Raw genomic sequence first — 24,906 nt, 5'->3', positions numbered from 1 at the left:
GAACAAAACGTATATACTATCCTAAACCTGTGTTAACCTCAGACCTTATTTTCGGCTTCTATTCCAAAACCCTATTCTTTCCGCATTCATTTTTTCCAAAGGGATGGCTGAACGAACCATATGCGAGCTCTATAGTGAATATTACGAAATTAAGGTCACGTGATCACGAGCTAAATTTCAAAATAAAAGTTTCCCAGATTTTTTAAAACTTAATTTACAGGAAATGTTTCTGATTTAAAATCACAAAATCATAGTTTAAAGTGACTTAAGCATACATTTATTGAAGGAAAAAAATGACATTATTGAAATAAATAAACAAAGATTGCCCTTCATAGGTTCCTGCCTTCTGAGGAGCTTTTTTTAGCCACTGTGCTTCTGCATATACATTGCTTGCTCTTTTGTTTTTTGGCTGAGTATCTGTAAAGCACTGTAAAGAGCTTTATAAAATAAATGTGATTGATTGATTAGTCTACACATGTTTGCTTCTGTACCATTTAAACTAAAGAAGGCATATCACTCTACAGCTATTTGCTACTGTACTGTCAGTTCTATATACAGTGGATTCGGAAAGTATTTAGACCCCTTGAATTTTTCAAAATTTTGTTACGTTACAGCCTTATTCTAAAACTGATTAAATTGTTTTCCCCCTCATCAATCTACACACAATACCCCATAATGACAAAGCAAAAACAGGTTTTTAGAATGTTTTGCAAATATCTAAAAATAAAAAACTGACATATCACAGAATTATTCTGACCCTTTACTCAGTACTTTATTGAATCACCTTTGGCAGTGATTACAGCCTTGAGTCTTCTGGGGTATGATGCTACAAACTTGGCACATCTGTATTTGGGGAGTTTCTCCCATTCTTCTCTGCAGATCCTCTCAAGCTCTGTCAGATTGGATGGGGAGCGTCGCTGCACAGCTATTTTCAGGTCTCTCCAGAGATGTTCGATCAGGTTCAAGTCCGGGCTCTGGCTGGGCCATTCAAGGACATTCAGAGACTTGTCCTGAAGCCACTCCTGCATTGTCTTGGCTGTGTGCTGTTGGAAGGTGAACATTCGCCCCAGTCTGAGGTCCTGAGCGCTCTGGAGCAGGTGTTCATCAAGGATCTCTCTGTACTTTGCTCCGTCTATCTTTCCCTCGATCCTGACTAGTCTCCCAGTACCTGCCGCTGAAAAACATCCACACAGCAGGATGCTGCCACCAACATGCTTCACCGTAGGGATGGTGCCATGTTTCCTCCAGATGTGACGTTTGGCATTCAGGCCAAAAAGTTCAATCTTGGTTTATCAAATAAAACTTTATTTGCCACATGCGCCAAATACAACAAGTGTAGACTTTACCATGAAATGCTTACTTACAAGCCCTTAACCAACAGTGTAGTTCAAGAAGAAGAAAATATTTACCAAGTAGGCTAAAATAAAAAGTAACACAATAAGAATAACAATAACGAGGCTATATACAGGGGGCACCGGTACCGAGTCAGTGTGCAGGGGTACGAGCTTGTTGAGGTATTCTGTACATGTAGGTGGGGGCGAAGTGACTATCTAGAAGAAAAAGAAACGCACACCTATTTAGGCGAGGTGCTGGCTAGCGGAGTAGAAAACTTGAAAATAAAGGAGCACACTCTAGGAGCTCAGATGCAAAAATATTTAATTTACCAACGTTTCGACAGGCAAGCTACCTTCATCAGGGTACAATCACAGACACTGCGGGATGACTCGTTTATATATAGTGTCAAGACACACAGGTGTCTGTAATCATGGCCAAGAGTGGCCTAATATCATTGGGCGAAGTGACTATCCATAGGTAACATTGAGGGAGAGGTTGTTGTTCTGGCACCACCCTGCCAGTTCGCTGACCTCCTCCCTATAGGCCGTCTCATCGTTGTTGGTGATCAGGCCTACCACAGTTGTGTTGTCAGCAAACTTAATGATGGTGTTGGAGTCGTGTTTGGCCACGCAGTCGTGGGTGAACAAGGAATACAGGAGGGGACTGAGTACACACCCCTGAGGGGCCCCAGTGTTAAGGATCAGCGTGGCAGACGTATTGTTGCCTACTCTTACCACCTGGGGGCGGCCCGTCAGGATGTCCAGGATCCAGTTGCAGAGGGAGGTGTTTAGTCCCAGAGTCCTTAGCTTAGTGATGAGCTTTGTGGGCACTATGGTGTTGAACGCTGAGCTGTAGTCGATGAACAGCATTCTCACATAGGTGTTCCTTTTGTCCAGGTGAGAAAGGGCAGTGTGGAGTGCGATTGAGATTGCGTCATCTGTGGATCTGTTGGGGCGGTATGCGAATTGGAGTGGGTCTAGGGTGTCCGGGAGGATGCTGTTGATGTGAGCCATGACCAGCCTTTCAAAGCACTTCATAGCTACCGACGTGAGTGCCATGGGGCAGTAATCATTTGGGCAGGTTACCTTCGCTTCCTTGGGCACAGGGACTATGGTGGTCTGCTTGGAACATGTAGATATTACAGACTCGGTCAGGGAGAGGTTGAAAATGTCAGTGAAGACACTTGACAGTTGGTCCGCGCATGCTTTGAGTACACGTCCTGGTAATCCGTCTGGGCCAGCGGCTTTGTGAATGTTGACCTGTTTAAAGGTTTTGTTTGCCTTGGCTACTGAGAGCGTTAACACACAGACCAGAGAATCTTGTTTCTCATTGTCTGAGAGACTTTAGTTGCCTTTTGGAAACTCCAAGTGGGCTGTCATGTGCCTTTTACTGAGGAATGGCTTCCATCTGGCCACTCTACCATAAAGGCCTTACTAGTGGAGTACTGCAGAGATGGTTGTCCTTCTGGAAGGTTCTCCCATCTCCACAGAGGAACTCTGGAGCTCTGTCAGAGTGACCATCAGGTTCTTGGTCACCTCTCTGACCAAGGTCCTTCTTCCCTGATTACACAGTTTGGCCGGGCGGCCAGCTCTAGGAAGAGTCTTGATGGTTCCAAACTTCTACCATTTAAGGATGATGGAGACCACTGTGTTCTCGGGGGGCTTCAATGCTGGTACCCTTCCCCAGATCTGTGCCTCGACACAATCCTGTCTCGGAGCTCTACGGACAATTCCTTCGACCTCATGGCTTGGTTTTTGCTCTGACTAGCACTGTCAGCTGTGGGACCTTAAAAAGACAGGTGTGTTTCTTCCCAAATTATGTCCAATCAATTGAATTGTCCACAGGTGGACTCCAATCAAGTTGTAGAAACATCTCAAGGATGATCAATGGAAACAGGATGTACCTGAGCTCAATTTCGAGTCTCATAGCAAAGGGTCTGAATACTTATGTAAATAAGGTGTTTCTATTTTTTTATTTGTAATACATTTTCAAAAATGTCAAATAATCTGTCATTATGGAGTGCTGTGTGAAGAGGAAGGAAAAAATGTATTTAATCCATTTTAGAATAAGGCTGTAAGGTAACAAAATGGAAAAAGTCAAGGGGTCTGAATACTTTCCGAATGCAGTGTAAGTTGTCTCCAATAAAGGGGGTGATTTGGAAACCTCAGAGACTGTTCTAATAGTATCTGTGTCATATCATGAAGATTTGAATCATTAGGGTCTTTTTTCGTCAGAAAGCTACGGCCACCGCTGACAAAAATCGCCATTTTCGATGCAGACCTCTTTTACAGCACTGTACAGCTATTTTCTAATGTACTCTTAATGATATATAAGTTGTCTCCAATAAAGGGGGGGATTTGGAATCACCATGGGCATATAAAAGTTCCAGAGTGGGATCTTATGGCCCATTTTTAATAGAGAAATTGGCATAGGATGCAATGTAACCGGCAAGTATCCTCGTGGTTAGAGGTTTGGGCCAGTAACCGAAAGGTTGCTAGATCGAATCCCCGAGCTGACAAGGTAAAAATCTGTCGTTCTGCCCCCGAACAATGCATTTAACCCACTGTTCCTAGACCGTCCTTGCCTAGTTAAATAAAGTTTTTTTTAAAATTACAAACAATATCACAGCCGTCCTTTTACTTGCACATCCTGCAGAGGGTGAACACTTTGAATCCATTTCCACATTTACTCTGTTGTTAATGCTTACAATTTGTATTCCAACTCTAAAAGTAGCAGATATCGCACTCTGAACTTTGATATGCCCGTAGAGTATTAGGTTCAACGCTTCCTTCATTCCAGGAGGTAGAGAGAGTGTGCATGGAGACCGCAAAAGCCCTGTCAAGCCCCATTTGTACAATCTCCACTTTTTTAGTAGCTACAGTATTAGAACACTACAACCTTGGACTTTTTCGACTATCCTGCATTGGCAAAAATTATGGAGCATTTTAGTTTCATGCATATTCTTTCCCTCTGATCATACACTATTGGACAGCGTCCTGAAGACTTTTACAGTGAGTACAGAGCTCATTGAGTGAGGAAGGTGTTAAAAATTCCGTATTTCTCTGTATTTTGCAGTACATGAGTCCTTTTCCATTTCTGGATTTGAACATTGAAAATAATAGTTCCATGACAGACACTATGATATTGCTGTGTCTCTGTATGGTTGGCTATATAGTTGGTATATTGGTTCAGTAATACTGAAGTCAGTTCTGGTCCCAGAGGGAGGTCTAAATGCTATGATAACCAAGTTACCCTGAATAAATTAATTATGTATAATTCATTATTGAATAAATGAATAGAATAAATGAATTATTCTCTGAATTAAACCAGAATTAAAAATGAAGATGTTCTTGTCATTATTTTATTTTAACTTTACATGATACTTTGTATTATAATTGGTAACTGGTGAATACAGACTACACACTGTATTCACATTTCTAACCACATTTCTGTCCACAAATTTTGAATCAGGTAATAATTAATCAAATACATGTACTGTCTGTCCAATTGATGTAAACTTTCGACACAAATATTCATTTAAAAAAGCTAAAGACCTTCACAGCATAGGTCTGTTGTTTAAACAATGTAATACAATTTATAATGTTACACGTGTCAATAACAGTTTATAGTAGTGTAACATAACTGTTTATAACAATGCACAGCACATCTACCAATCCACTGATGCCTTTCAAGAGCATAAACTATTTTGTTTCTGAATCCAGAGACCACGTACTAGGTGCTGCATGGGGGACAGTGCCATCTAGGGGAATGGAAGTATTATTCTAGATATTATTTAATGAAGACTATTGAACTGTCAAAAATGCATTCCTTTTCAACTCATTAATATTTAACATTGTTGTTTAATACACATTTCGATGTCCCCTTATTAACATAACATTAATTATGATTTTGAACATTTACTGATTGCATATTTTATTTAATTTACCCCAGTAGATGTAATTTCTTCCCTGCACGGGACCTCCCAAGCACGCGCACCCAAAAAATGTATGGGCATACAGTACCAGCCCAGGCCTGGACGTTTGGCCACACTAGGCGAGACAAAATATTGCCGCCACACCCTATTCCGGTTTAACTATAATAGGCTACTGTACAGCAGGGGTTCGCTATAGGTTTGGTCGCGGGACAATTTTTCTCTATACTAATAGTTGGCGGAACATAATAGCGGCCCAATTCATAGGCATATTAAACAAAAATGTATAATCAGTCAAATGTCAATAACATGTTCTAATATCTTCTCTGCTTACAGTGATAATATCACCAATGTCTCTATTAAATTCGTTGATTGGGGAAAAACAGCTGGCAATCAAGAGAAACTTTCTGAAAAAGTCTCAAAAGAAAGGTGGAAAATGAAAATAGATGTTTCAGGGAATAATGGACAGCATAATAGGCTTTCTTACCATATTTGTTCAATGTCAAACCAGAGTGTCTTGTTTGCAACGAAACAGTTGGCAAAATGCCGCCCTTGCGGCTTTAGGCGGCTGCCTAATCCTGCCTAAAAGGCGTCGACCGTGGGGCCTAATCATATAATTATATTTAAAATCTCTATAAATTCAATAACATCTCTGTGTGCCTAGACATAAAGATTTGTCATTTAACTTTTAAAATGTAATACCTTTTATAGTGGCATTAACACAACTAGTCATAAGGTTTTCATCTGATTGTCAAACAATCACTTCAAAGGGCTCCTTTACTAGGCTACCCGCGCATGTTCATCCATTCACAACATATTTCCAGCCTCCAAACAGTGGTGAATTGAAAGAGACATCTGTTACACAAAACACCAAAAAGTGTAATGACATTTGGTGATTGTCATTAAACCAGAATTAATGCCTCCAATGCTGTCAGCACATGTCTCGGTGTCAGCCACTCATCTCTGCCTTGGCAAAACCACATTACATTTTGGAGTGTAGGGTATAGGCCTACCACTTGTTTTTAAGTCCATTCGCTCTTTTTTCATGTCTCTGACATATGGTAATGATAAATAATTATGTAATAGCCTACTGTTTTCTTGACATTTTGTTTTCATTATTGTGATAGGCTGATGATTTACCGGTAGGACATACACCCGCTATTTATTTTGCAGGTGCATTTATCCACCTTTGCAGAGTACCTATTTACTATGGGTGGGTCTAATCCTGAATGCTGATTGGTTAAAACTGAATTCCAGCCGGTGTCTATTCCACAAGTAACCACTGGCTAAATCTATGACGTTAAAATGCCTATTTACTCTGTTCCAACTGACTCCGCAATCCACTGTCTCATCAGCCCAGCCAGGCAATTTATAAACTTGATCTCCTCTATAAAAAGCATCTAGACATTATCTCACATTTCTTTTAGACTAACATTCCGTTTTCAACAGCAGAGATTTGTATAAACCTTGCTGTCTGTCTCTCCGACATTTACAGCATTGTTTCAATATTCAAATTCGAACTCCAGCTGTCCCATAGTAATGCACGTGTCGGGAGTCGGGGTGAGACAGACAGGTAGGCAGCTGTTCTCAGCCAGTCGAAATCTTGAATCAGCATAATTTTTATGGATATATACAAACAACTATCAATAGAAAACGAAGTGCTGCTAGTTTGAAGTCTTTCCAACTTTAGTTTGAAGTGATTGTGTTAGCTGTGTTGGTGGCTAGCTCTCGAACAACAGTGTCCTGACGAAAGATAAAAGGTTCTATGCCAGGTGAAATGGCGCATCATTAGCTCATTGTTATGGATGTATCCAAATAAATGTTACTAGAAAACAGCTTAAACAAATGCAAATGAAGCTACTTCGTTGTTATTCTGGCTGCACTGTTTGACGTGACTGTAAATTCACGCAAGGGGAAGTTAGAGCATTCATTATGCATTTGGGTCCCAAGGTTTTTATATGACCAATCATATCGAGTGTTTCCAATGAGGAATTTGACGCGAGCCACCCGCCCCTGGTGACTTTCTTCAGCAAAGATGGGTGACAAAACATTATGGTGGTGTAACGGTTTTCTTCCTGGGATGAAGGAGAGGACCAAAACGCAGCGCGGCTAGTGTTCAACATGTTTAATAAAGAATAATAACGTGAACACTACAAGCTACAAAACAATAAATGTGAAAACCGAAAACAGTCCTATCTGGTGCAGAACACAAAGACAGAAAACAATCACACACAAACCAACAGTGCAAACAGGCTACCTTAAAACTTCTTGTCAATAGGGGGGCGCCATTTCGACTTTGTAAAAATTCGTTCCCAAATTAAACTGCCTCGTACTCAATTCTTGCTTGTACAATATGCATATTATTATTACTATTGGATAGAAAACACTCTCTAGTTTCTAAAACCGTTTGAATTATTTCTCTGAGTGAAACAGAACTCATTCTGCAGCACACTTCCTGTCAAGGAGTGAGATTTCTGAAATCGAGGTCTCTGTTCTAGGATCAGTTTATAAATTCCCATGTAAGCTATGGGGCTACATGCACTGCATACGCCTTCCTCTAGATGTCAGTAAGCGGTGAGAATTTGAATGGAGTGGATTGCACCATCTGGGGCACTATAAAAGCTTTTGGAACGGAAGGTCCGTTCTTTTCAACGGGGCGCCTGGCGCAGGAGGGACATCACAATGGCGTCCTGAAAAGCTTTCGTTTTAGCAGTTCTATATCTCCGGCTCTGATTTAATTTGATTTTTGTCTTAAAAACTTCATAAGGTAGTTAATTTAAACCGACTTATAGCAGTTTATATCAGTTTATTGCGATTTTCTGGAATTTCTTTGTCACACACTATCGCTAGTTGGACACCTCTCCGGCACATGGCTAGCGTTAGCTGCTATTTCTACAGGAGAAGAGGACATCTTTCAACCAAAAGACGATTGTTCTGGAGAAAGGACACCTTGCCCAAGATTCTGATGGAAGCTCGTCAAATAGTAAGAAGTCTTTATGCTGTTAATTCGTATTTATGTTGACAAATGTTAAACAATAATTCCGCCATGAATTTCGGTGCGGTCTCGCTTTAGCGCACGCTGTATGCGCAGTAACGTTAATTTTAAAAATCTAACACAGCGGTTGCATTAAGAACTAATGTATCTTTCATTTGCTGTCCAACCTGTATTTTTTAGTCAAGTTTATGAATAGCTATCGATTAGATTAGGTGCCTCTCCAAGATGGCGCCGGACAGATTGCTTGAAGTTTGGCCACTACTCACATTGTATAACCACGATTTGTGCCGCTACATATGCACATTTTCGAACAAACCCTATATGCATTGTGTAATATGATGTTACAGGACTGTCATCTGAGGAAGTTTATGAAGGTTAGTCAAAAATTATATATCTTTTGCTTGCTTGTTACGATCGCTAACCTTTGCTGCTGGTAAATGGTGTTGTGTTTCTGGCTATTGTGGTAAGCTAATATAATGCTATATTGTGTTTTCGCTGTAAAACACTTAAAAAATCTGAAATATTGTCTGGATTCACAAGATGTTTGTCTTTCATTTGCTGTACGCTGTGTATTTTTCAGAAATGTTTTATGATGAGTATTTAGGTAATTCACGTTGCTCTCTGTAGTTATTCTAGTCGCTTTGGTGAGAGTTGTGATGGTGGCTGCAATGGTAAACTATGATTTATACCTGAAATATGCAAATTTTTCTAACAAAACATATGCTATACAATAAATATGTTATCAGACTGTCATCTGATGAAGTTGTTTCTTGGTTAGTGGCTATTTATATCTTTATTTGGTCGAATTTGTGATAGCTACTGATGCAGTAAAAAAATGGTGGAGTAAAAAAAGTGGTGTCTTTTGCTAACGTGGTTAGCTAATAGATTTACATATTGTGTCTTCCCTGTAAAACATTTTAAAAATCAGAAATGATGGCTGGATTCACAAGATGTGTATCTTTCATCTGGTGTCTTGGACTTGTGATTTAATGATATTTAGATGCTAGTATTTACTTGTGACGCTATGCTAGGCTATGCTAGTCAGCTTTTTTACTGATGGGGGTGCTCCCGGATCCGGGATTGGGAGGAATTAGAGGTTAATATGGTTCCCAATCAGAGACAATGCAAAACACCTGCCTCTGATTGAGAACCATATTAGGCCAAACAACAAACCCAACATAGAAACACAAAACATAGACTACACCCACCCAGCTCACGTCCTGACCAACTAAACAAAGACTAAACAAAGGAAATAAGGTCAGGAACGTGACAGGTGGAAGCTAATTTAAGTAATTATCACATCATAACGAGTCAAGCAAAACATTTACAATTGAGAGGAATATGTTAGTTAATGTCGAGAACTCCAGCTGTCCCATAGTAATGAACGTGTTGGGAGTTGGGATGAGACAGTTTGCAGACTTTCCAGCTTCAGAAGTGATTGTGTTAGCTATGTTGTTGGCTAGCCCCTCTGAACAACAGTGTCTTGATGAGAGATCATATGCCAGGCGAAATCGCGCCTCATTAGCTCATTGTTATGGATGTATCCAAATAAATCTCACCAGAAAACAGCTTAAACAAATGCAAATGCAGTTGCTTTTCTGTTATTCTGGCTTTTTGACGTGACTGTAAGTTAGCCGCAGTTGGCTAGCTAGAAAGCAAGGGATAAGAACGTTGCCAGCCAGTATGGCAATGGAAAATTTAGAACGAACGACTGGGTCCCGTCCATAGATACAGAACAAGAAGACTGAACAACGGGGTCGTGTTTCTGGCAACCGAACGAACAACCAGCCAGCTTGGGAAGCAACCCTAGATTTGTGTCGGGACTATAAGCATTGAGCTAAAGGCTAGCGCTGCCGCTTTCAAGGAGTGGGAGACTAATCCGGACGCTTATAAGAAATCCCGCTATGCTCTCAGACGAACCATCAAACAAGCAAAGCGTCAATACAGGATTAAGATTGAATCCTACTATACCGGCTCTGACGCTCGTTGGATGTCGCAAGGCTTGAAAACTATTAAGGACTACAAAGGGAAACCCACACGGGAGCTGCCCAGTGACGCGAGCCTACCAGACGAGCTAAATGCCTTTTATGGTCGCTTCGAGGCAGGCAACACTGAAGCATGCACGAGAGCACCAGCTGTTCTGGATGACTGTGTGATTAAACCAAGCCATGACGTTGAAGGAATTGTCCGTAGAGCTCCGAGACAGGATTGTGTCGAGGCACAGATCTGGGGAAGGGTACCAGCATTGAAGGTCCCCGAGAACACAGTGGCCTCCATCATCCTTAAATGGTAGAAGTTTGGAACCACCAAGAATCTTCCTAGAGCTGGCCGCCCGGCCAAACTGTGTAATCGGGGGAGAAGGACCTTGGTCAGAGAGGTGACCAAGAACCTGAAGGTCACTCTGACAGAGCTCCAGAGTTCCTCTGTGGAGATGGGAGAACCTTCCAGAAGGACAACCATCTCTGCAGTACTCCACTAGTAAGGCCTTTATGGTAGAGTGGCCAGATGGAAGCCATTCCTCAGTAAAAGGCACATGACAGCCCACTTGGAGTTTGCCAAAAGGCAACTAAAGTCTCTCAGACAATGAGAAACAAGATTCTCTGGTCTGTGTGTTAACGCTCTCAGTAGCCAAGGCGAACAAAACCTTTAAACAGGTCAACATTCACAAAGCCACTGGCCCAGACGGATTACCAGGACGTGTACTCAAAGCATGCGCGGACCAACTGTCGAATGCCTTCACTGACATTTTCAACCTCTCCCTGACCGAGTCTGTAATACCTACATGTTCCAAGCAGACCACCATAGTCCCTGTGCCCAAGGAAGCAAAGGTAATCTGCCTAAATTATTACTACCCCGTGGCACTCACGTCAGTAGCCATGAAGTGCTTTGAAAGGCTGGTCATGGCTCACATCAACAGCATCCTCCCGGACACCCTAGACCCACTCCAATTTGCATACCGCCCCAACAGATCCACAGATGACGCAATCTCAATCGCACTCCACACTGCCCTTTCTCACCTGGACAGAAGGAACAATGCTGTTCATTGACTACAGCTCAGCGTTCAACGCCATAGTGCCCATGTAGCTCATCACTAAGCTAAGGACTCATGGACTAAACACCTCCCTCTGCAACTGGATCCTAGACTTCCTGACGGGCCGCCCCCAGGTGGCAAGAGTAGGCAACAACACGTCTGCCACGCTGATCCTTAACACTGGGGTCCCTCAGGGGTGTGTACTCAGTCCCCTCCTGTTTTCCCTGTTCACCCACGACTGCGTGGCCAAACACGACTCCAACACAATCATTACGTTTGCTGACGACACAACAGTGGTAGGCCTGATCGCCGACAAACAATGAGACGGCCTATAGAGAGGAGGTCAGAGAACTGGCAGTGTGGTGCCAAGACAACAACCTCTCCCTCGATGTGAGTAAGACAAAGGAGCTGATCATGGATTACAGGAAAAGGCAGGCCAAAAAGGCCCCCATTAACATCGACGGGGCTGTAGTGGAGCGGGTCGAGAGTTTCATGTTCCTTGGTGTCCACATCACCAACAAACTGTCATGGTCCTAACATACCAAGACAGTCGTGAAGAGGGCACAACAAAACATTTTCCCCCTCAGGAAACTTGGCATGGGTCCCCAGATCCTCAAAAGGTTCTACAGCTGCACCATCGAGAACATCCTGACCGTTTGCATCACCGCCTGGTATGGCAACTGCTTGGCATCTGACCATAAGGCCCTACAGAGGGTAGTGCGAACGGCCTAGTACATCACTGGGGCCAAGCTTCCTGCCATCTAGGACCTATACAATAGGCGGTGTCAGAGGAAAGCCCATACATTTTTCAGAGACTCCAGTCACCCAAGTGTATAGACTGTTTTCTCTGCTACCTCACGGCAAGCGGTACCGGAGCGCCAAGTCTAGGACCAAAAGGCTCCTCAACAGCTTCTACCCCCAAGCCATAAGACTGCTGAACAATTAATAAACTCGCCACCGGACAATTTACATTGACCCCCCCCCCCCCCCCTTTTGCACACTGCTGCTACTCGCTAGTTTATTATCTATGCACAGTCACTTCACCCCCACCTACATGTACAAATTACCTCAACTAACACACTGAATCGGTACCGGTGCCCCCTTGTTATTGTTATTCTTATTGTATTACTTTTTATTATTACTTTTTTTACTTTTTATTTTAGTCTACTTGGTAAATATTTTCTTAACTCTTCTTGAACTGCACTGTTGGTTAAGGGCTTGTTAAGTAAGCATTTCACGGTAAAGTCTACACTTGTTGTATTTGGCGCGCATGACAAATAAAGTTTGATTTGATAATGCCCTCAATGCCGGCCCTCAACTTGGTCTCGGGCCTAACAACACCCGTTCCAATATATCCTCCAAACACCTGCTTCTCGGGCATTATCACTTAAATAACCACTAGAACTCAACAATAAGCCTCAATACCTACTAAAATAGCATGAAAGGGAGAGGGTAGAATCAGAGAAAAATAACGTATCTTGAAACAGGAAAAATGTGCTACGATTTGTTATCTTGTGTTCAAGTAAGCTGATAACTTTTATTTTGAAGCTTTTTGCTCATTTAGTCCCATTAATGTCCCTTAATGCCGCAGATTTCACGGAGCTGTGAGAGTCAACATAGCCTACAGCAGTCGTCACTACCACAGCCACAAAGTCATAAACCCCGCCTATTTCTTAAATTTCTCTTCTTAAAATCTGATTTTAAACCTAACACTAACCGTAACCACACTGCTAGCCTTATGCCTAACCTTAAATTAAGTCCAAAAAGCTGATTTTTGTTTTCATACATTTTTATAATATAGCCCATCTTGACTTTGTAGCTGTGGTAACTAGTGACAACCGCCTACAGCAGGTGATCTATTCTACTGTATACAGCTATGTACTCAACAGCAGGGGCGGTACCAGAAGGGGGGCCGTGGTGGCACCAGCCCCTCCTGAAAGATGATTGGCCACCTTTGTGTGCCAATTTTCAATGCTATTTCTGATACAATTTGCAGATTTTCCATGGCCACCCATGACTGGTTCTTGGTCCCCCCATTAGAATATTACTAGAAACGCTCCTGTTCAACAGTGAGGCATTGGTCTAGCTATGGCTGTCCATGACCCACCATCGACAGCTCCAATGCCCTCCACATTAATCCAGCGCAAGTTTTGATGGATTTAAACTTAAGGTATCTTGTATGGAGGGCTGAGGCTTTAACATGGAAATAGGCAGACATACTATCCAAATTAAATAGATAGACACACTCTTTTCTCTCTGGAATTATTAACAAAGAAGAGGTGAAGCAATATTGCTTAGAGAACCACTTTAAATGATGCACCTTCTATAAAGGGGTTATAGACTTAGCAATCGGTTCATTATAGATATGGTCTAGGCCTGTACCTCCTTCTAACCACTAGATGGTAGGCACGGCTTTTCCTGAAAGTGTAAAGAGAAGAACCCCAACGGAGTTGAATGTACACTCCGGACCCCATTGTCTCCGACAGGTGGCATCATTTTAATGTGACGCATCTCAAATGAACATTAATGCAAACTTGAAGAGTCGTTGCTCTATCTGACGTGAGACAACGCTCCAGGCCCTAGTTTTATGGCCCTATCAATGACCCATCATATGAAACCACAACCAACATATCATCATGTCATCCCAGATAGCATCTCCATCCCAGATAACTCCATACTGAGTTACACTCCTAGAGCATCATCTCCACCTCAAGGAAAACAAAATCCAGAATTCCTTCATTTCCTCTTAGACTAAATGTTCTTTCCACCGAATTGGAGGGTCTGGATAGTGGGTCCTTGCAGAGAAAGTGGCTGCAGGGCATTTTCACAACACACACAGAGACATACACAAACACACATACAAACACACACACACACACACACACACACACACACACACACACACACACACACACACACACACACACACACACACACACACACACACACACACACACACACACACACACACACACACACACACACACACACACACACACACACACACGCAGCACTGCCCCAAGCCGTCACTCTGGTGCAACCCATTAGTAAAACAGAGTCTAGAGCTCAGTGCACCACCCAGCAGTTTACTGATACATTTTTAAAACTCAATATCCCCATGCATATTTAATGACCCGGCAAATAAAGAGAGTCACACTGGAAAAAGGTGGGTTGGTGGGGCTTGCCCGTAACAGTTAAATAAGCATGAAGTTAGTGAAACCCCCATAAAGGTGTCATTTGGTGTGACTGAATAGATGCACATGCAGGTAAGTGTATACCTGCAGAGCAGTATGACACTGGCAATAGCTAGCTACAGTATCTCTGTCTGAATAGCTCACAGGTAGCTAGCTCTGTTGCTGCTGACAGATAATCCAAATGTCAGTCCTATGGAAAAGCTGCCAAAGAATGGGGAGTGGTGTACCGGGAACATGATTATAGTTGAGTCTTATGTTTCACCACAGCAGCCACGGTACTCTTGTCTCTCTTTGAATGCAGCTTGTCAATATTTAATCATTCATCCACTAGGTTGGTATCAGATGAACATGGTTGGCTGAGGAGGTTGGGCTAGAGGGCTGGGAGCTAATGAGGGAACGGGGGGTGGACTTTAGGAGGGGAGGCAGACAGGTACCCCAGCCCCTCCACGCAACAAGTGGTGGAGCTATCAGAAGGCGAGGAAAGCAAAGGGGGCTGTTCACTCCTACTGCACCCACCCACACAAAGCTCACCATGCGAAGATACTGAGGTGGTGGATTGTACTCTTTCACTCTCTCTCCCTCCCTCCATGTATCTCTCTTCCCACTGAACCTTCTGAAGGTGATGTGACCTGTGCCATGCTAGGAGTTCTATCTGGTGCCTTGGACCTTGAGGTGTACATCTGCACACCCTTAGCCTCAACAAGAACACCCTCCACCTCCACCTAGTCATTCCTCACTGTGCCCATCATCCCCTTGCCTCCCAGTCTGATCCCCTGGTCACGCCAGAGAGAGGCAGACAGCACGAGCCCATCTCACATCTGAGAAACGTCTGAGGGACCCGTGGCACCACACAAAGGCGGAGCCAGCCCCATGGTGCATAAGAACTCAGGAAAGATGAGCAACCACATCTAGCAGATCTTTTTTGTCTTTTTCAGAGCAAAGTGTACAAGAAATAGGGGGAGAGACATACTCCTGTGAAATAAAGAGAGGGAACAGGACAGGGAGAAACAGAAGAGGATGCCTTTTGGGGGGTTTTCGGGGCTGAAGGAGCGGGTTCTGAAACCAGGAAAGGAGGAGGTGAAGAATACAGTAGGAGACGGTCTGGGGAACCTGCAGAGGTGAGTCTGGGACAGACTGGAAATGATGGGGGAACTGGGATTGTATAGGTGTGAATCCCTACTCTCTGACTGAGAGATGTGTGTGACTAAATGGGGGTGAAAGCACGGCACAGTGCGGGTTTGATATCTACTTATAGCAATAGATCCGATAATTTCTCATAAGTGAGTTGTAAGATAATATTTCGGAGTACTTGTAGGTATTGTATCTTAGTTATCTTATTGTATTTTAGGATCTTTATATAAAAATCTGTATATACACTGTTAAACAATTATGGTCCTATAATCCCAAAATTCTTAAATCTATGAACAAAGCCAGTGGTGGGGACCAGGAGGGTTGAAGAACATTAGAGGCAGAACATGAAGCTCACCATGTACTGTACCCAGAGATCCCAGAGATAACTAAATATTCGATTATTTTTCTTGCCAGGCAATCCCAGTGATGTAATCAAAGGTTTTATTTTAAGACATTATGATACATATTTCATATCTGATACATATTTCACAAGGGGAGGATGATGAATATGGAACTTCCACGTATGAGGTAGATTGTTGTCTTAAAATAGATAAACCAAGTAAGTGGGCAATTTCCTGTGAAAGGGAATTTTGCATGTTGAGAGCCAGAATGTTCACTGTGTAGTCTGAAATAGATCAAGAGCAAGCCAAACAGTGTGAACAGTTGATTGATTATTTCAGAATCTACAATATGAAATTGTATAAAGAAGGTGAACTGGATATATTTATCCAACAAGCAGTTATCATGTACAGTATATAAGGATTGTAATATCAGAACACTGAAAATGTGTTTTCATTTCAATTGTATCAATCTGTGGTCAGCTAACTTTATATTTTATGTCATACATTTACATCAGTTTAATTTGAAACACTGTACAAACACCGAGAAAATGCTGAATTAAATGTTTTATTAAAGTCTACAAGGATCCATGCTGTGGGAAAATGCTATTCCACCAAACTGCTAAAATCAATACTAGCAGGTGAAACTAAAGAAATGTGAATCCAGAGAGACCAAGAGAGGAAAAGAGGAATTAAGCATGAGCAGAATGAATCATTAGGCTAAATCTCATTTTCAGATGAAACCTTTTTTTTTCCCCAGGAGGGTATTCCAGGTTGCTCTGGGACAGACTACATTATTTATTGAGTTATATATTATGGATCCAGTTAATCACTCTTTCAGTTTTGCCTTATGAATCAATTATAGCCTGACTATGAAGTGAGCATCATGAAAATTATTTGTTTCAATAATTAACTTAACACTTAATTTGACACAGAAATGACCAGGTATTTTCTACTGCGCTAAATGGTAAAAAAAAAAAATCATACCAAAGCAAAATAATTTTTCCCATGAGACGTCATTTATTGTCTGAAATACAAAAATCACACGGAATGACATGGTTCTCTCAATAGGGTCTCTCTAGAATGTTGCAGATGCTGACCAGTCTGTCTGTTAACTGACACTATTTAAGCCCATTCGTAATAGCTTCTTTAAATATAAGCTGTCCTTGGTACAAAAAAGGTTGTGAGATAATGACATTGAACAATAAAACACACAGCCTCTGTTCTGTATGACCTGAGTGACAACTCAACAGTCATAGAACTTCATAGACACAGTGGTGTAAAGTAAGTAAAAGTACTACACTCTAAAAAGAAAAGGTTCCTGGAGTATCCTTGAGGGGTTCTTCAAATTGAAACTGTGGGGGAACCACTGTAACATATTTGAAAAACCCTTTAAAAGGGTTCTTCAAAGAACCCCTTTTGATGGTTACTCGAATAACCTTTTGAATAACATTTTTGGGGTTAATTTTTTAACTACCCCTCCCCTATTATTATTATTATTAATATGCATAACAATAACACCATATTTTAGTTGTCAGTGTTTATTTTAATGGCAAAGCAGAATTAAGAAATCAAAATATGAAGTAAACTCCCAGCAGAGCCCCAAGTCCAATTGGTTTATCCTCTGGCGTGTTGATGTTAATGTGTTGATGTTCTCCGTACCCATAGCCAGAAGGATTTTGCAGTGCATGGTGGTCGAACAGGTTTCCTGTTATACTCATCAGAGGTTTAGGGAGGGCGAAGTCTGTGAATCCAAAAAATAGTAATTATACAGATGATTAACAAAATATGCACACAATACTATTCATACCTTGATTTTTGTGGTGAATGTGAATGAAAAAACTGTTTTGATAATGGTTTTCATACACATACCTTGTCCATAATGTAGAGGCTTATGGGATATTCATTGAAGAGGTAAGGGAGGAGGATGGTAAATGTGATCTGCATAACATACCATTACCAATTGACATACCTTTGTATGCCTCCTCGTCAGTATACCTGCAGACACATACACAAAAGCAGTTCAGTTATCTTCACCCTATACAGCTAGCCTTCAACATATTCTTACCTATTTGATTGATATCCATTGAATTGTGTCCATTTACTGTTTTAGAAAAATTTGCACAAATATGAAAAGATTGATGGTATCATCGTAAAACAGTATCAATTTAGATCATACAAGGGACAAACCTTACCTTAAATTGAGGAGATCTTTAAATATTTCAGTTAAGTGCCTGCACCTGCGGTCCTATCAAATCCAAATGTTTCAGTTGGGCAGGTTCCTGCAAGAACCCCCACCAACTAAGGAGGTTCCTCGATGAACCCCACCTCCTATGGGGTTCTTGGAATAACCTTTTGTGGCAATTTTCAGTGCTCTTAGAAGAACCCTTGTTGAACCCATACTTTTACAGAAGTATTTTGGGGGGGAAACTGTACTTTCCAATTATTCTTTTTTTTACTACTTTTACTTTTACTTCACTACATTCCTGAAGAAAATATGTACTTTTTACTCTCATACATTTTCTCTGATACCCAAAAGTACTTGTTTCATTTCGAAAGCTTTGCAGGACAGGTAAAAGGTTGAATGTACTTATCAAGAGAACACGTAGTCATCCCTACTGCCTCTAAACTGGCAGACTCACTAAACACAAATGCTTCATTTGTAAATTATGTCTGAGTGTTGGAGTGTGCTTCTGGCCATCCGTAAATGAAAAAAAATTGTGCAGTCTGGTATATGTAATATATTTAATTTGAAGGGATTTATTGCATTTACTTTTAGTTTTGATACTTAAGTATATGTTAAACCAGATACTTTTAGACTTTACTAAAGTAATATTTTACTGAGTGACTTTCACTTTTACTTGAGTCATTTTCTATTAAGGTATCTTTACTTTTACTCATGTACGACAATTGGGAACCTTTTCCATCACTGGATAGACATAATGACGTCATGGATCTCATGCAGACAGGATGATGTCACACTTAACTTTCATCTGACTGGAAAACAATAAATCACTTTGGATTTATCAAGACATTTATCAATTAAATGTTGTTCTTGTGATTTTACAGATCAATTTTAAACAGGGATCCATACTCTTTGTCTTTAAAAGACAAGGAGATTGACAAGGAAAACAACTTTGTTTATTATACCATCAGTTGACATGATATGTCAGTTGAATGTCAGAAAGTACAATATAGGTAACAGTTGGCCGTTTTTGATGTTGGCACTGCAGCTTTGACCAAAATGATGAAATTGAAAACAAGCTCTTGAGAAAGAGAGATTGTTTTCAATTCTCTGTTGAGGCAAAATTATCTCCATGTTCTTTATTCACTCCGTAGATCAGAGATCAATTTGGTCTACATAGAGGATAGAAACTACTTTATTAAAAAGGCACTAATACTATTTTATTAGTGTTGAGGCGAGCCAAGCATCATTTCCTCCTTCTGATAATGATCAACCATTCTCATAGCATTTGTCCAGTCTATTTTAGATAAAAGAGCGCACGATCTGTGAGCTGGGAAATAGGGATGGGGGATGGAGAAAGCAGGGGTCCCTTACGGAAAAAACTGATGAATTTCACAAGATCTTTACATGTGACAACATGCAAAGCAACATGTGATAACATGAAACTACACATGTGAAAACGTGTTCACATGTAAAGTGTTCCAAAATAAATAATGTAATGTTCTGTAAGAGGTGAGTTGGGGAAGATGGATAGGGGCTGGGAATGACAGGGGTGAGTTGGGGAAAGACAAGGGTGGCAAGCTGTGGGAGGCAAGCTGTGGGAGGCAGGGATGAGTTAGATTCTGCTTGCTAATAGGTAATGGGAGAAAACAGGCTTTTGTTCATTTACGAATGTGGGCCTTTCAAGAAACTCCTCATAAAGGTGTTCTTGCACATGAAAGACTTGTAAATGAATAGAGGACTGGATAGTTTACATACTATAGACCTCTAAAGAGTGCATGGGAGTAGGAATGGAGCCCAGCATCTTTGACAGCAGGGGACTAGATAAAAACTATATATATACAGTACCAGTCAAAAGATTGAACACACCTACTCATTCAAGGGTTTTTCTTTATTTGTACTATTGTCGACATTGTAGAATAATAGTGAATACATCAAAACTATGAAATAACACACATGGAGTCAGGAAGGAAGCAAAAAAGTGTTAAACAAATCAAAATATATTTTATATTTGAGATTCATCACAGTAGCCACCCTTTGCCTTGATGACAGCTTTGCACACTCTTGGCATTCTCTCAACCAGCTACATGAGGTAGTCACCTGGAATGCATTTAAATAAGCAGGTGTGCCTTGTTAAAAGTTAATTTGTGGAACTTCTTTCTTTCCTTCTTAATATGTTTGAGACAATCAGTTGTGTTGTGACAAGGTAGGTGTGGTATACAGAAGATAGCCCTATTTGGTAAAAGACCAAGTCCATATTATGGCAAGAACAGCTCAAATAAGCAAAGAGAAACAACAGCCCATCATTACTTTAAAACATGAAGTTCAGTCAAAGAGGAAAATTTCAAGAACTTTGAAAGCTTCTTCAAGTGCAGTCGCAAAAACCATCAAGCGCTATTATGAAACTGGCTCTCATGAGGACCACCACAGGAAAAGAAGACCCAGAGTTACCTCTGCTGCAGAGGATAATTTCATTAGAGTTAACTGCACCTCCAATTGCAGCCAAAATAAATGCTTCACAGAGTTTAAGTAACAGACACATCTCAACATCAGCTGTTCAGAGGAGACCGTGTGAATCAGGCTTTCATGACCGAATTGCTGCAAAGAAACCACTAATAAAGGACAGCAATAAGAAGAAGAGACTTGCTTTGGCCAAGAAACACGAACAATGGACATTAGACTGGTGGAAATCTGTCCTTTGGTCTGATGAGTCCAAATCTGAGATTTTTTGTTCCAACCGCTGTGTCTTTGTGAGGCGCAGAGTAGGTGAACGGATGATCTCCGCATGTGTGGTTCCCACCGTGAAGCATGGAGGAGGAGGTGTGATGGTGGTGCTTTGCTGGTGACAATGTCTGTGATTTATTTAGAATTCAAGGCACACTGAACCAGCATGGTTACAACTGCATTCTGCAGCAATACGCCATCCCATCTGGTTTATGCTTAGTGGGACCGTCATTTGTTTTTCAACAGGACAATGACCCAACACACCTCCAGGCTGTGTAATGGATATTTGACCAAGAAGGAGAGCGATGGAATGCTGCATCAGATGACATGGCTTCCACAATCACCCGACCTCAACCCAATTGAGATGGTAGGGGATGAGCTGGACCGCATAATGAAGGAAAAGCAGCCAACAAGTTATCAGCATATGTGGGAACTCATTCAAGAATATTGGAAAATCATTCCAGTTGAAGCTGGTTGAGAGAATGCCAAGAGTGTGCAAAGCTGTCATCAAGGCAAAAGGTGGCTACTTTGAAGTGGCTACTACTTTCAGGCCAGGGTTTTAGAAATGTTTGCACATGTATAACATTTTTTAAACAGAAATACCTTATTTACATAATTATTCAGAGCCTTTGCTATGAGACTCGAAAATGAGTTTCCATTGATGATCCTTAAGATGTTTCTACAACTTGATTGGAGTCCATCTGTGGTAAATTCAAAGGAGTGGACATGATTTGGAAAGGCACACACCTGTCTATATATATTTTTATTTTATTTAACTAGGCAAGTCAGTTAAGAACAAATTCTTATTTACAATGACAGCCTAGGAGCAGTGGGTTAACTGCCTTGTTCAAGGGCAGAATGACAGATTTTTACCTTGTCAGCTCGGGGATTTGATCTAGCAACCTTTCGGTTACTGGCCCAACGCTCTAACCACTTGGCTACCTGCCGCAGTGCACTGTCCCACATGCACTGTCCCACAGTTGTCAGTGCATTTCAGAGCGAAAACCAAGCCATGAGGTCGAAGGAATTGTCCGTAGAGCTCCAAGACGGGATTGTGTCGAGACACAGATCTGGGGAAAGGTACCAAAATATGTCTACAGCATTGAAGGTCCCCAAGAACACAGTGGTCTCCATCATTCTTAAATGGAAGAAGTTTGGAATCACCAAGACTCATCTAGAGCTCGCCGCACTGCCAAACTGAGAAATTGGTGGAGAAGGGCCTTGGTCAGGGAGGTGACAAAGAACCCGATGGTTACTCTGACAGAGTTCCAGAGTTCCTCTGTGGAGATGGGAGAACCTTCCAGAAGGACAAACATCTCTGCAGCCCCCCACCAATCAGGCCTTTATGGTACAGTGGCCAGACGGAAGCCACTCCCCAGTAAAAGGCACATGACAGCCCGCTTGGAGTTTGCCAAAAGGCACCCTCAGACAATGAGAAGCAAGATTCTCTTGTCTGATGAAACCAAGATTGAACTCTTTGGCTTGAATGCCAAGCGTCACACCTGGAGAAAACCTGGCACAATCCCTACCGTGAAGCATGGTGGTGGCAGCATCATGCTGTGGTGATGTTTTTCAGTGGCAGGGACTGGGAGACTAGTCAAGATCGAGGGAAGGATGGACAGAGCAAAGTACAGAGAGATCCTTGATGAAAACCTGCTCCACATTCACCTTCCCACAGGACAACGACCCTAAGCACACGGCCAAGACAACGCAGGACTGACTTTGGGACAAATCTCTGAATGTTCTTGAGTGGCCCAGCCAGAGCCCGGACTTGAACCACAGTACTGAGTAAAGGGTCTGAATACTTATGTAAATGTATATTACATTTTTGTATTTTTTATCAATTTGCAAAAATGTCTAAACCTGTTATTGCTTTGTCATTATGGGGTATTGTGTGTAGATTGATTTAATTTTTGTGATTATTATTATTTGACCATGCTGGTCATTTATGAACATTTGAACATCTTGGCCATGTTCTGTTATAATCTCCACCCGGCACAGCCAGAAGAGGACTGGCCACCCCTCATAGCCTGGTTCCTCTCTAGGTTTCTTCCTAGGTTTTGGCCTTTCTAGGGAGTTTTTCCTAGCCACCGTGCTTCTACACCTGCATTGCTTGCTGTTTGGGGTTTTAGGCTGAGTTTCTGTACAGCACTTTGAGATATCAGCTGATGTACGAAGGGCTATATAAATACATTTGATTTGATTTTTGATTTGATTGATGAGGGGGAAAAAACTATTTAATCCATTTTAGAATAAGGCTGTAATGTAACCAAATGTGGAAAAAGTCAAGGGGTCTGAATACTTTCAGAATGCACTGTATATTGCATTTGTGGTTGTTCTATGTTTTGCTACCGCTAATGCTTTGACTAGGGTTGCAAAGCTACTGGTAATTTACCAAAGTTACTGGAAGAATGGTAATTAACAATATATGGTAATCTATGGCAATTCTGGTCATTTATCATTGAAAAAGAAAATATGAATATATAGTATTCATTTTTTGTATCTGTGTCCAACTGTCCATATTGTCTATGAGTCTCTAGTATATAGACCATATGGTTCAAGAGAAAATAGTCTAATTAATGAAAAAGCATCTTATCAACAATGTCATTATTTTCAGTTAACTCTGCAACTCTTCCAACTCTGGTCTTATTTCACAACTGCCACCATTATGGCCCCAAAACATTTACAACAAAGACATTTTGACATAGTAAAATAAATAAAAGTGTGTAAAAAAACAATAGAATGTGTTGAAATCCTCATATTAAACATTAAATACAGGTTTATAATTTTTTAAATGTTAAAATCAGAAGATCACAGATTGCCAGAGATAATTACAGACACCTCTTATAATCTGAAGTACCCCAAAAAAGACACTAGATGTCATCTGATCAAATTCTATATATTCCTTGAAAGTTAAAAAGCTTCTGGTAGTTTGCTGGTAAACTTCAAAAGTTTCAGGTAATATACCCTTCCTTTGCAAGCCTAGATTTGACACTTTTAATGTTTTTAAGTGCTTTTAAGGTGCACTTTACCGGTTCTGCAGCAGATAAAATTAGAGCTCTATACTCTCATGCACTACTTAGGGAACCTGATTATGGTGCAAATTCTAAAATGGCTGACTCAGTCTGTCAATGGACAACACTAAACACTATGGCTGAAGACAGTTGATAAGATGCTTCACTCACACATTTCAAAGGGTTGGGTCAAAGGTAGCAAATAAAGCCTCTACAGCTTCTCTATAGGGCACAGTTTCCTGTCCCTTAACATAACAATTGTAGCAAACAAGGGATTTTTTCACGGTGTCTTATAAGATTGGATACGAGTTTGCAAGACTCTCCTTTTTGCCCACTTGTCCATCAAACACTCTGTCTGTAAGCTGCCTGGAAGTGTGTTGAGAATATCTATTACACTGTCATCCATTGGATTTGTGCTGTGCAAATGAACTCCACACCAATGTAACACAAAGAGGCTGATACTGTTTACATTCAGTTTGTTTGTGATTGATGGGATGACCCTTCAAACACTGACCGTATTTGCCTGTGTATCACGACAGCTGTCCATATGAAGGGGATTGAAAACATATATATACTTAGGACATACCATTCAATAACAATGGCGGTATGTGCTAGGGAGACTAAATGCATGATAAAAACAAGACCCCTTGAACCCCATATTAATTTCTTCCCAGATAAAGGTACTCAGGTGGAGATCTGAAGCGGCCAGATGAAAGCAATTCCTGCTCGCTGCGGGATGAGGGCAGAGAGGGACACTGGGTAGTGGAACAGGTGTACAGAAGTGGGGAGGATGGTGAGGGGGAACCAAGTATCAGATGCACAGTGACCTTTTCAGAATGGCATGCTGAGTTCACCTTGTAACTCTCATAGGTAGTGGGCAGTCTCCTCTCCTTCCTGTCTTTTAAAGATCATAGTAGATTTCATGTAAAGTGTCATTCAAGGGTATCAGGTATACAAATACTTTTTGTATACACCATACTTGATTGTAGTAGGCCTGTGTAGTGTAGTATGACAATGTCATCCATTAA

General features: G+C 41.3%; 1 protein-coding gene across 2 annotated transcripts in view; it reads left to right on the top strand.

The window, feature by feature from the left end:
* Positions 1-15,503: 15,503 nt before the first annotated feature.
* slc17a8 (solute carrier family 17 member 8) overlaps positions 15,504-24,906 on the top strand; it is a 28,466-nt gene continuing 19,063 nt past the window's right edge. For both annotated transcript variants that reach the window (XM_039018222.1, XM_039018221.1), the window contains exon 1: positions 15,504-15,604. In XM_039018222.1, coding sequence (XP_038874150.1) covers positions 15,504-15,604 — 101 coding nt within the window. The remainder of the gene's footprint in view (positions 15,605-24,906) is intronic.

Source organism: Salvelinus namaycush, chromosome 21 (assembly GCF_016432855.1).
Source record: "Salvelinus namaycush isolate Seneca chromosome 21, SaNama_1.0, whole genome shotgun sequence".
NCBI classification, from domain to species: Eukaryota; Metazoa; Chordata; class Actinopteri; order Salmoniformes; family Salmonidae; genus Salvelinus; species Salvelinus namaycush.
The sequence above is the reverse complement of the archived record's forward strand: the minus strand, read 5'-3'. Positions and strand labels throughout refer to the sequence as shown.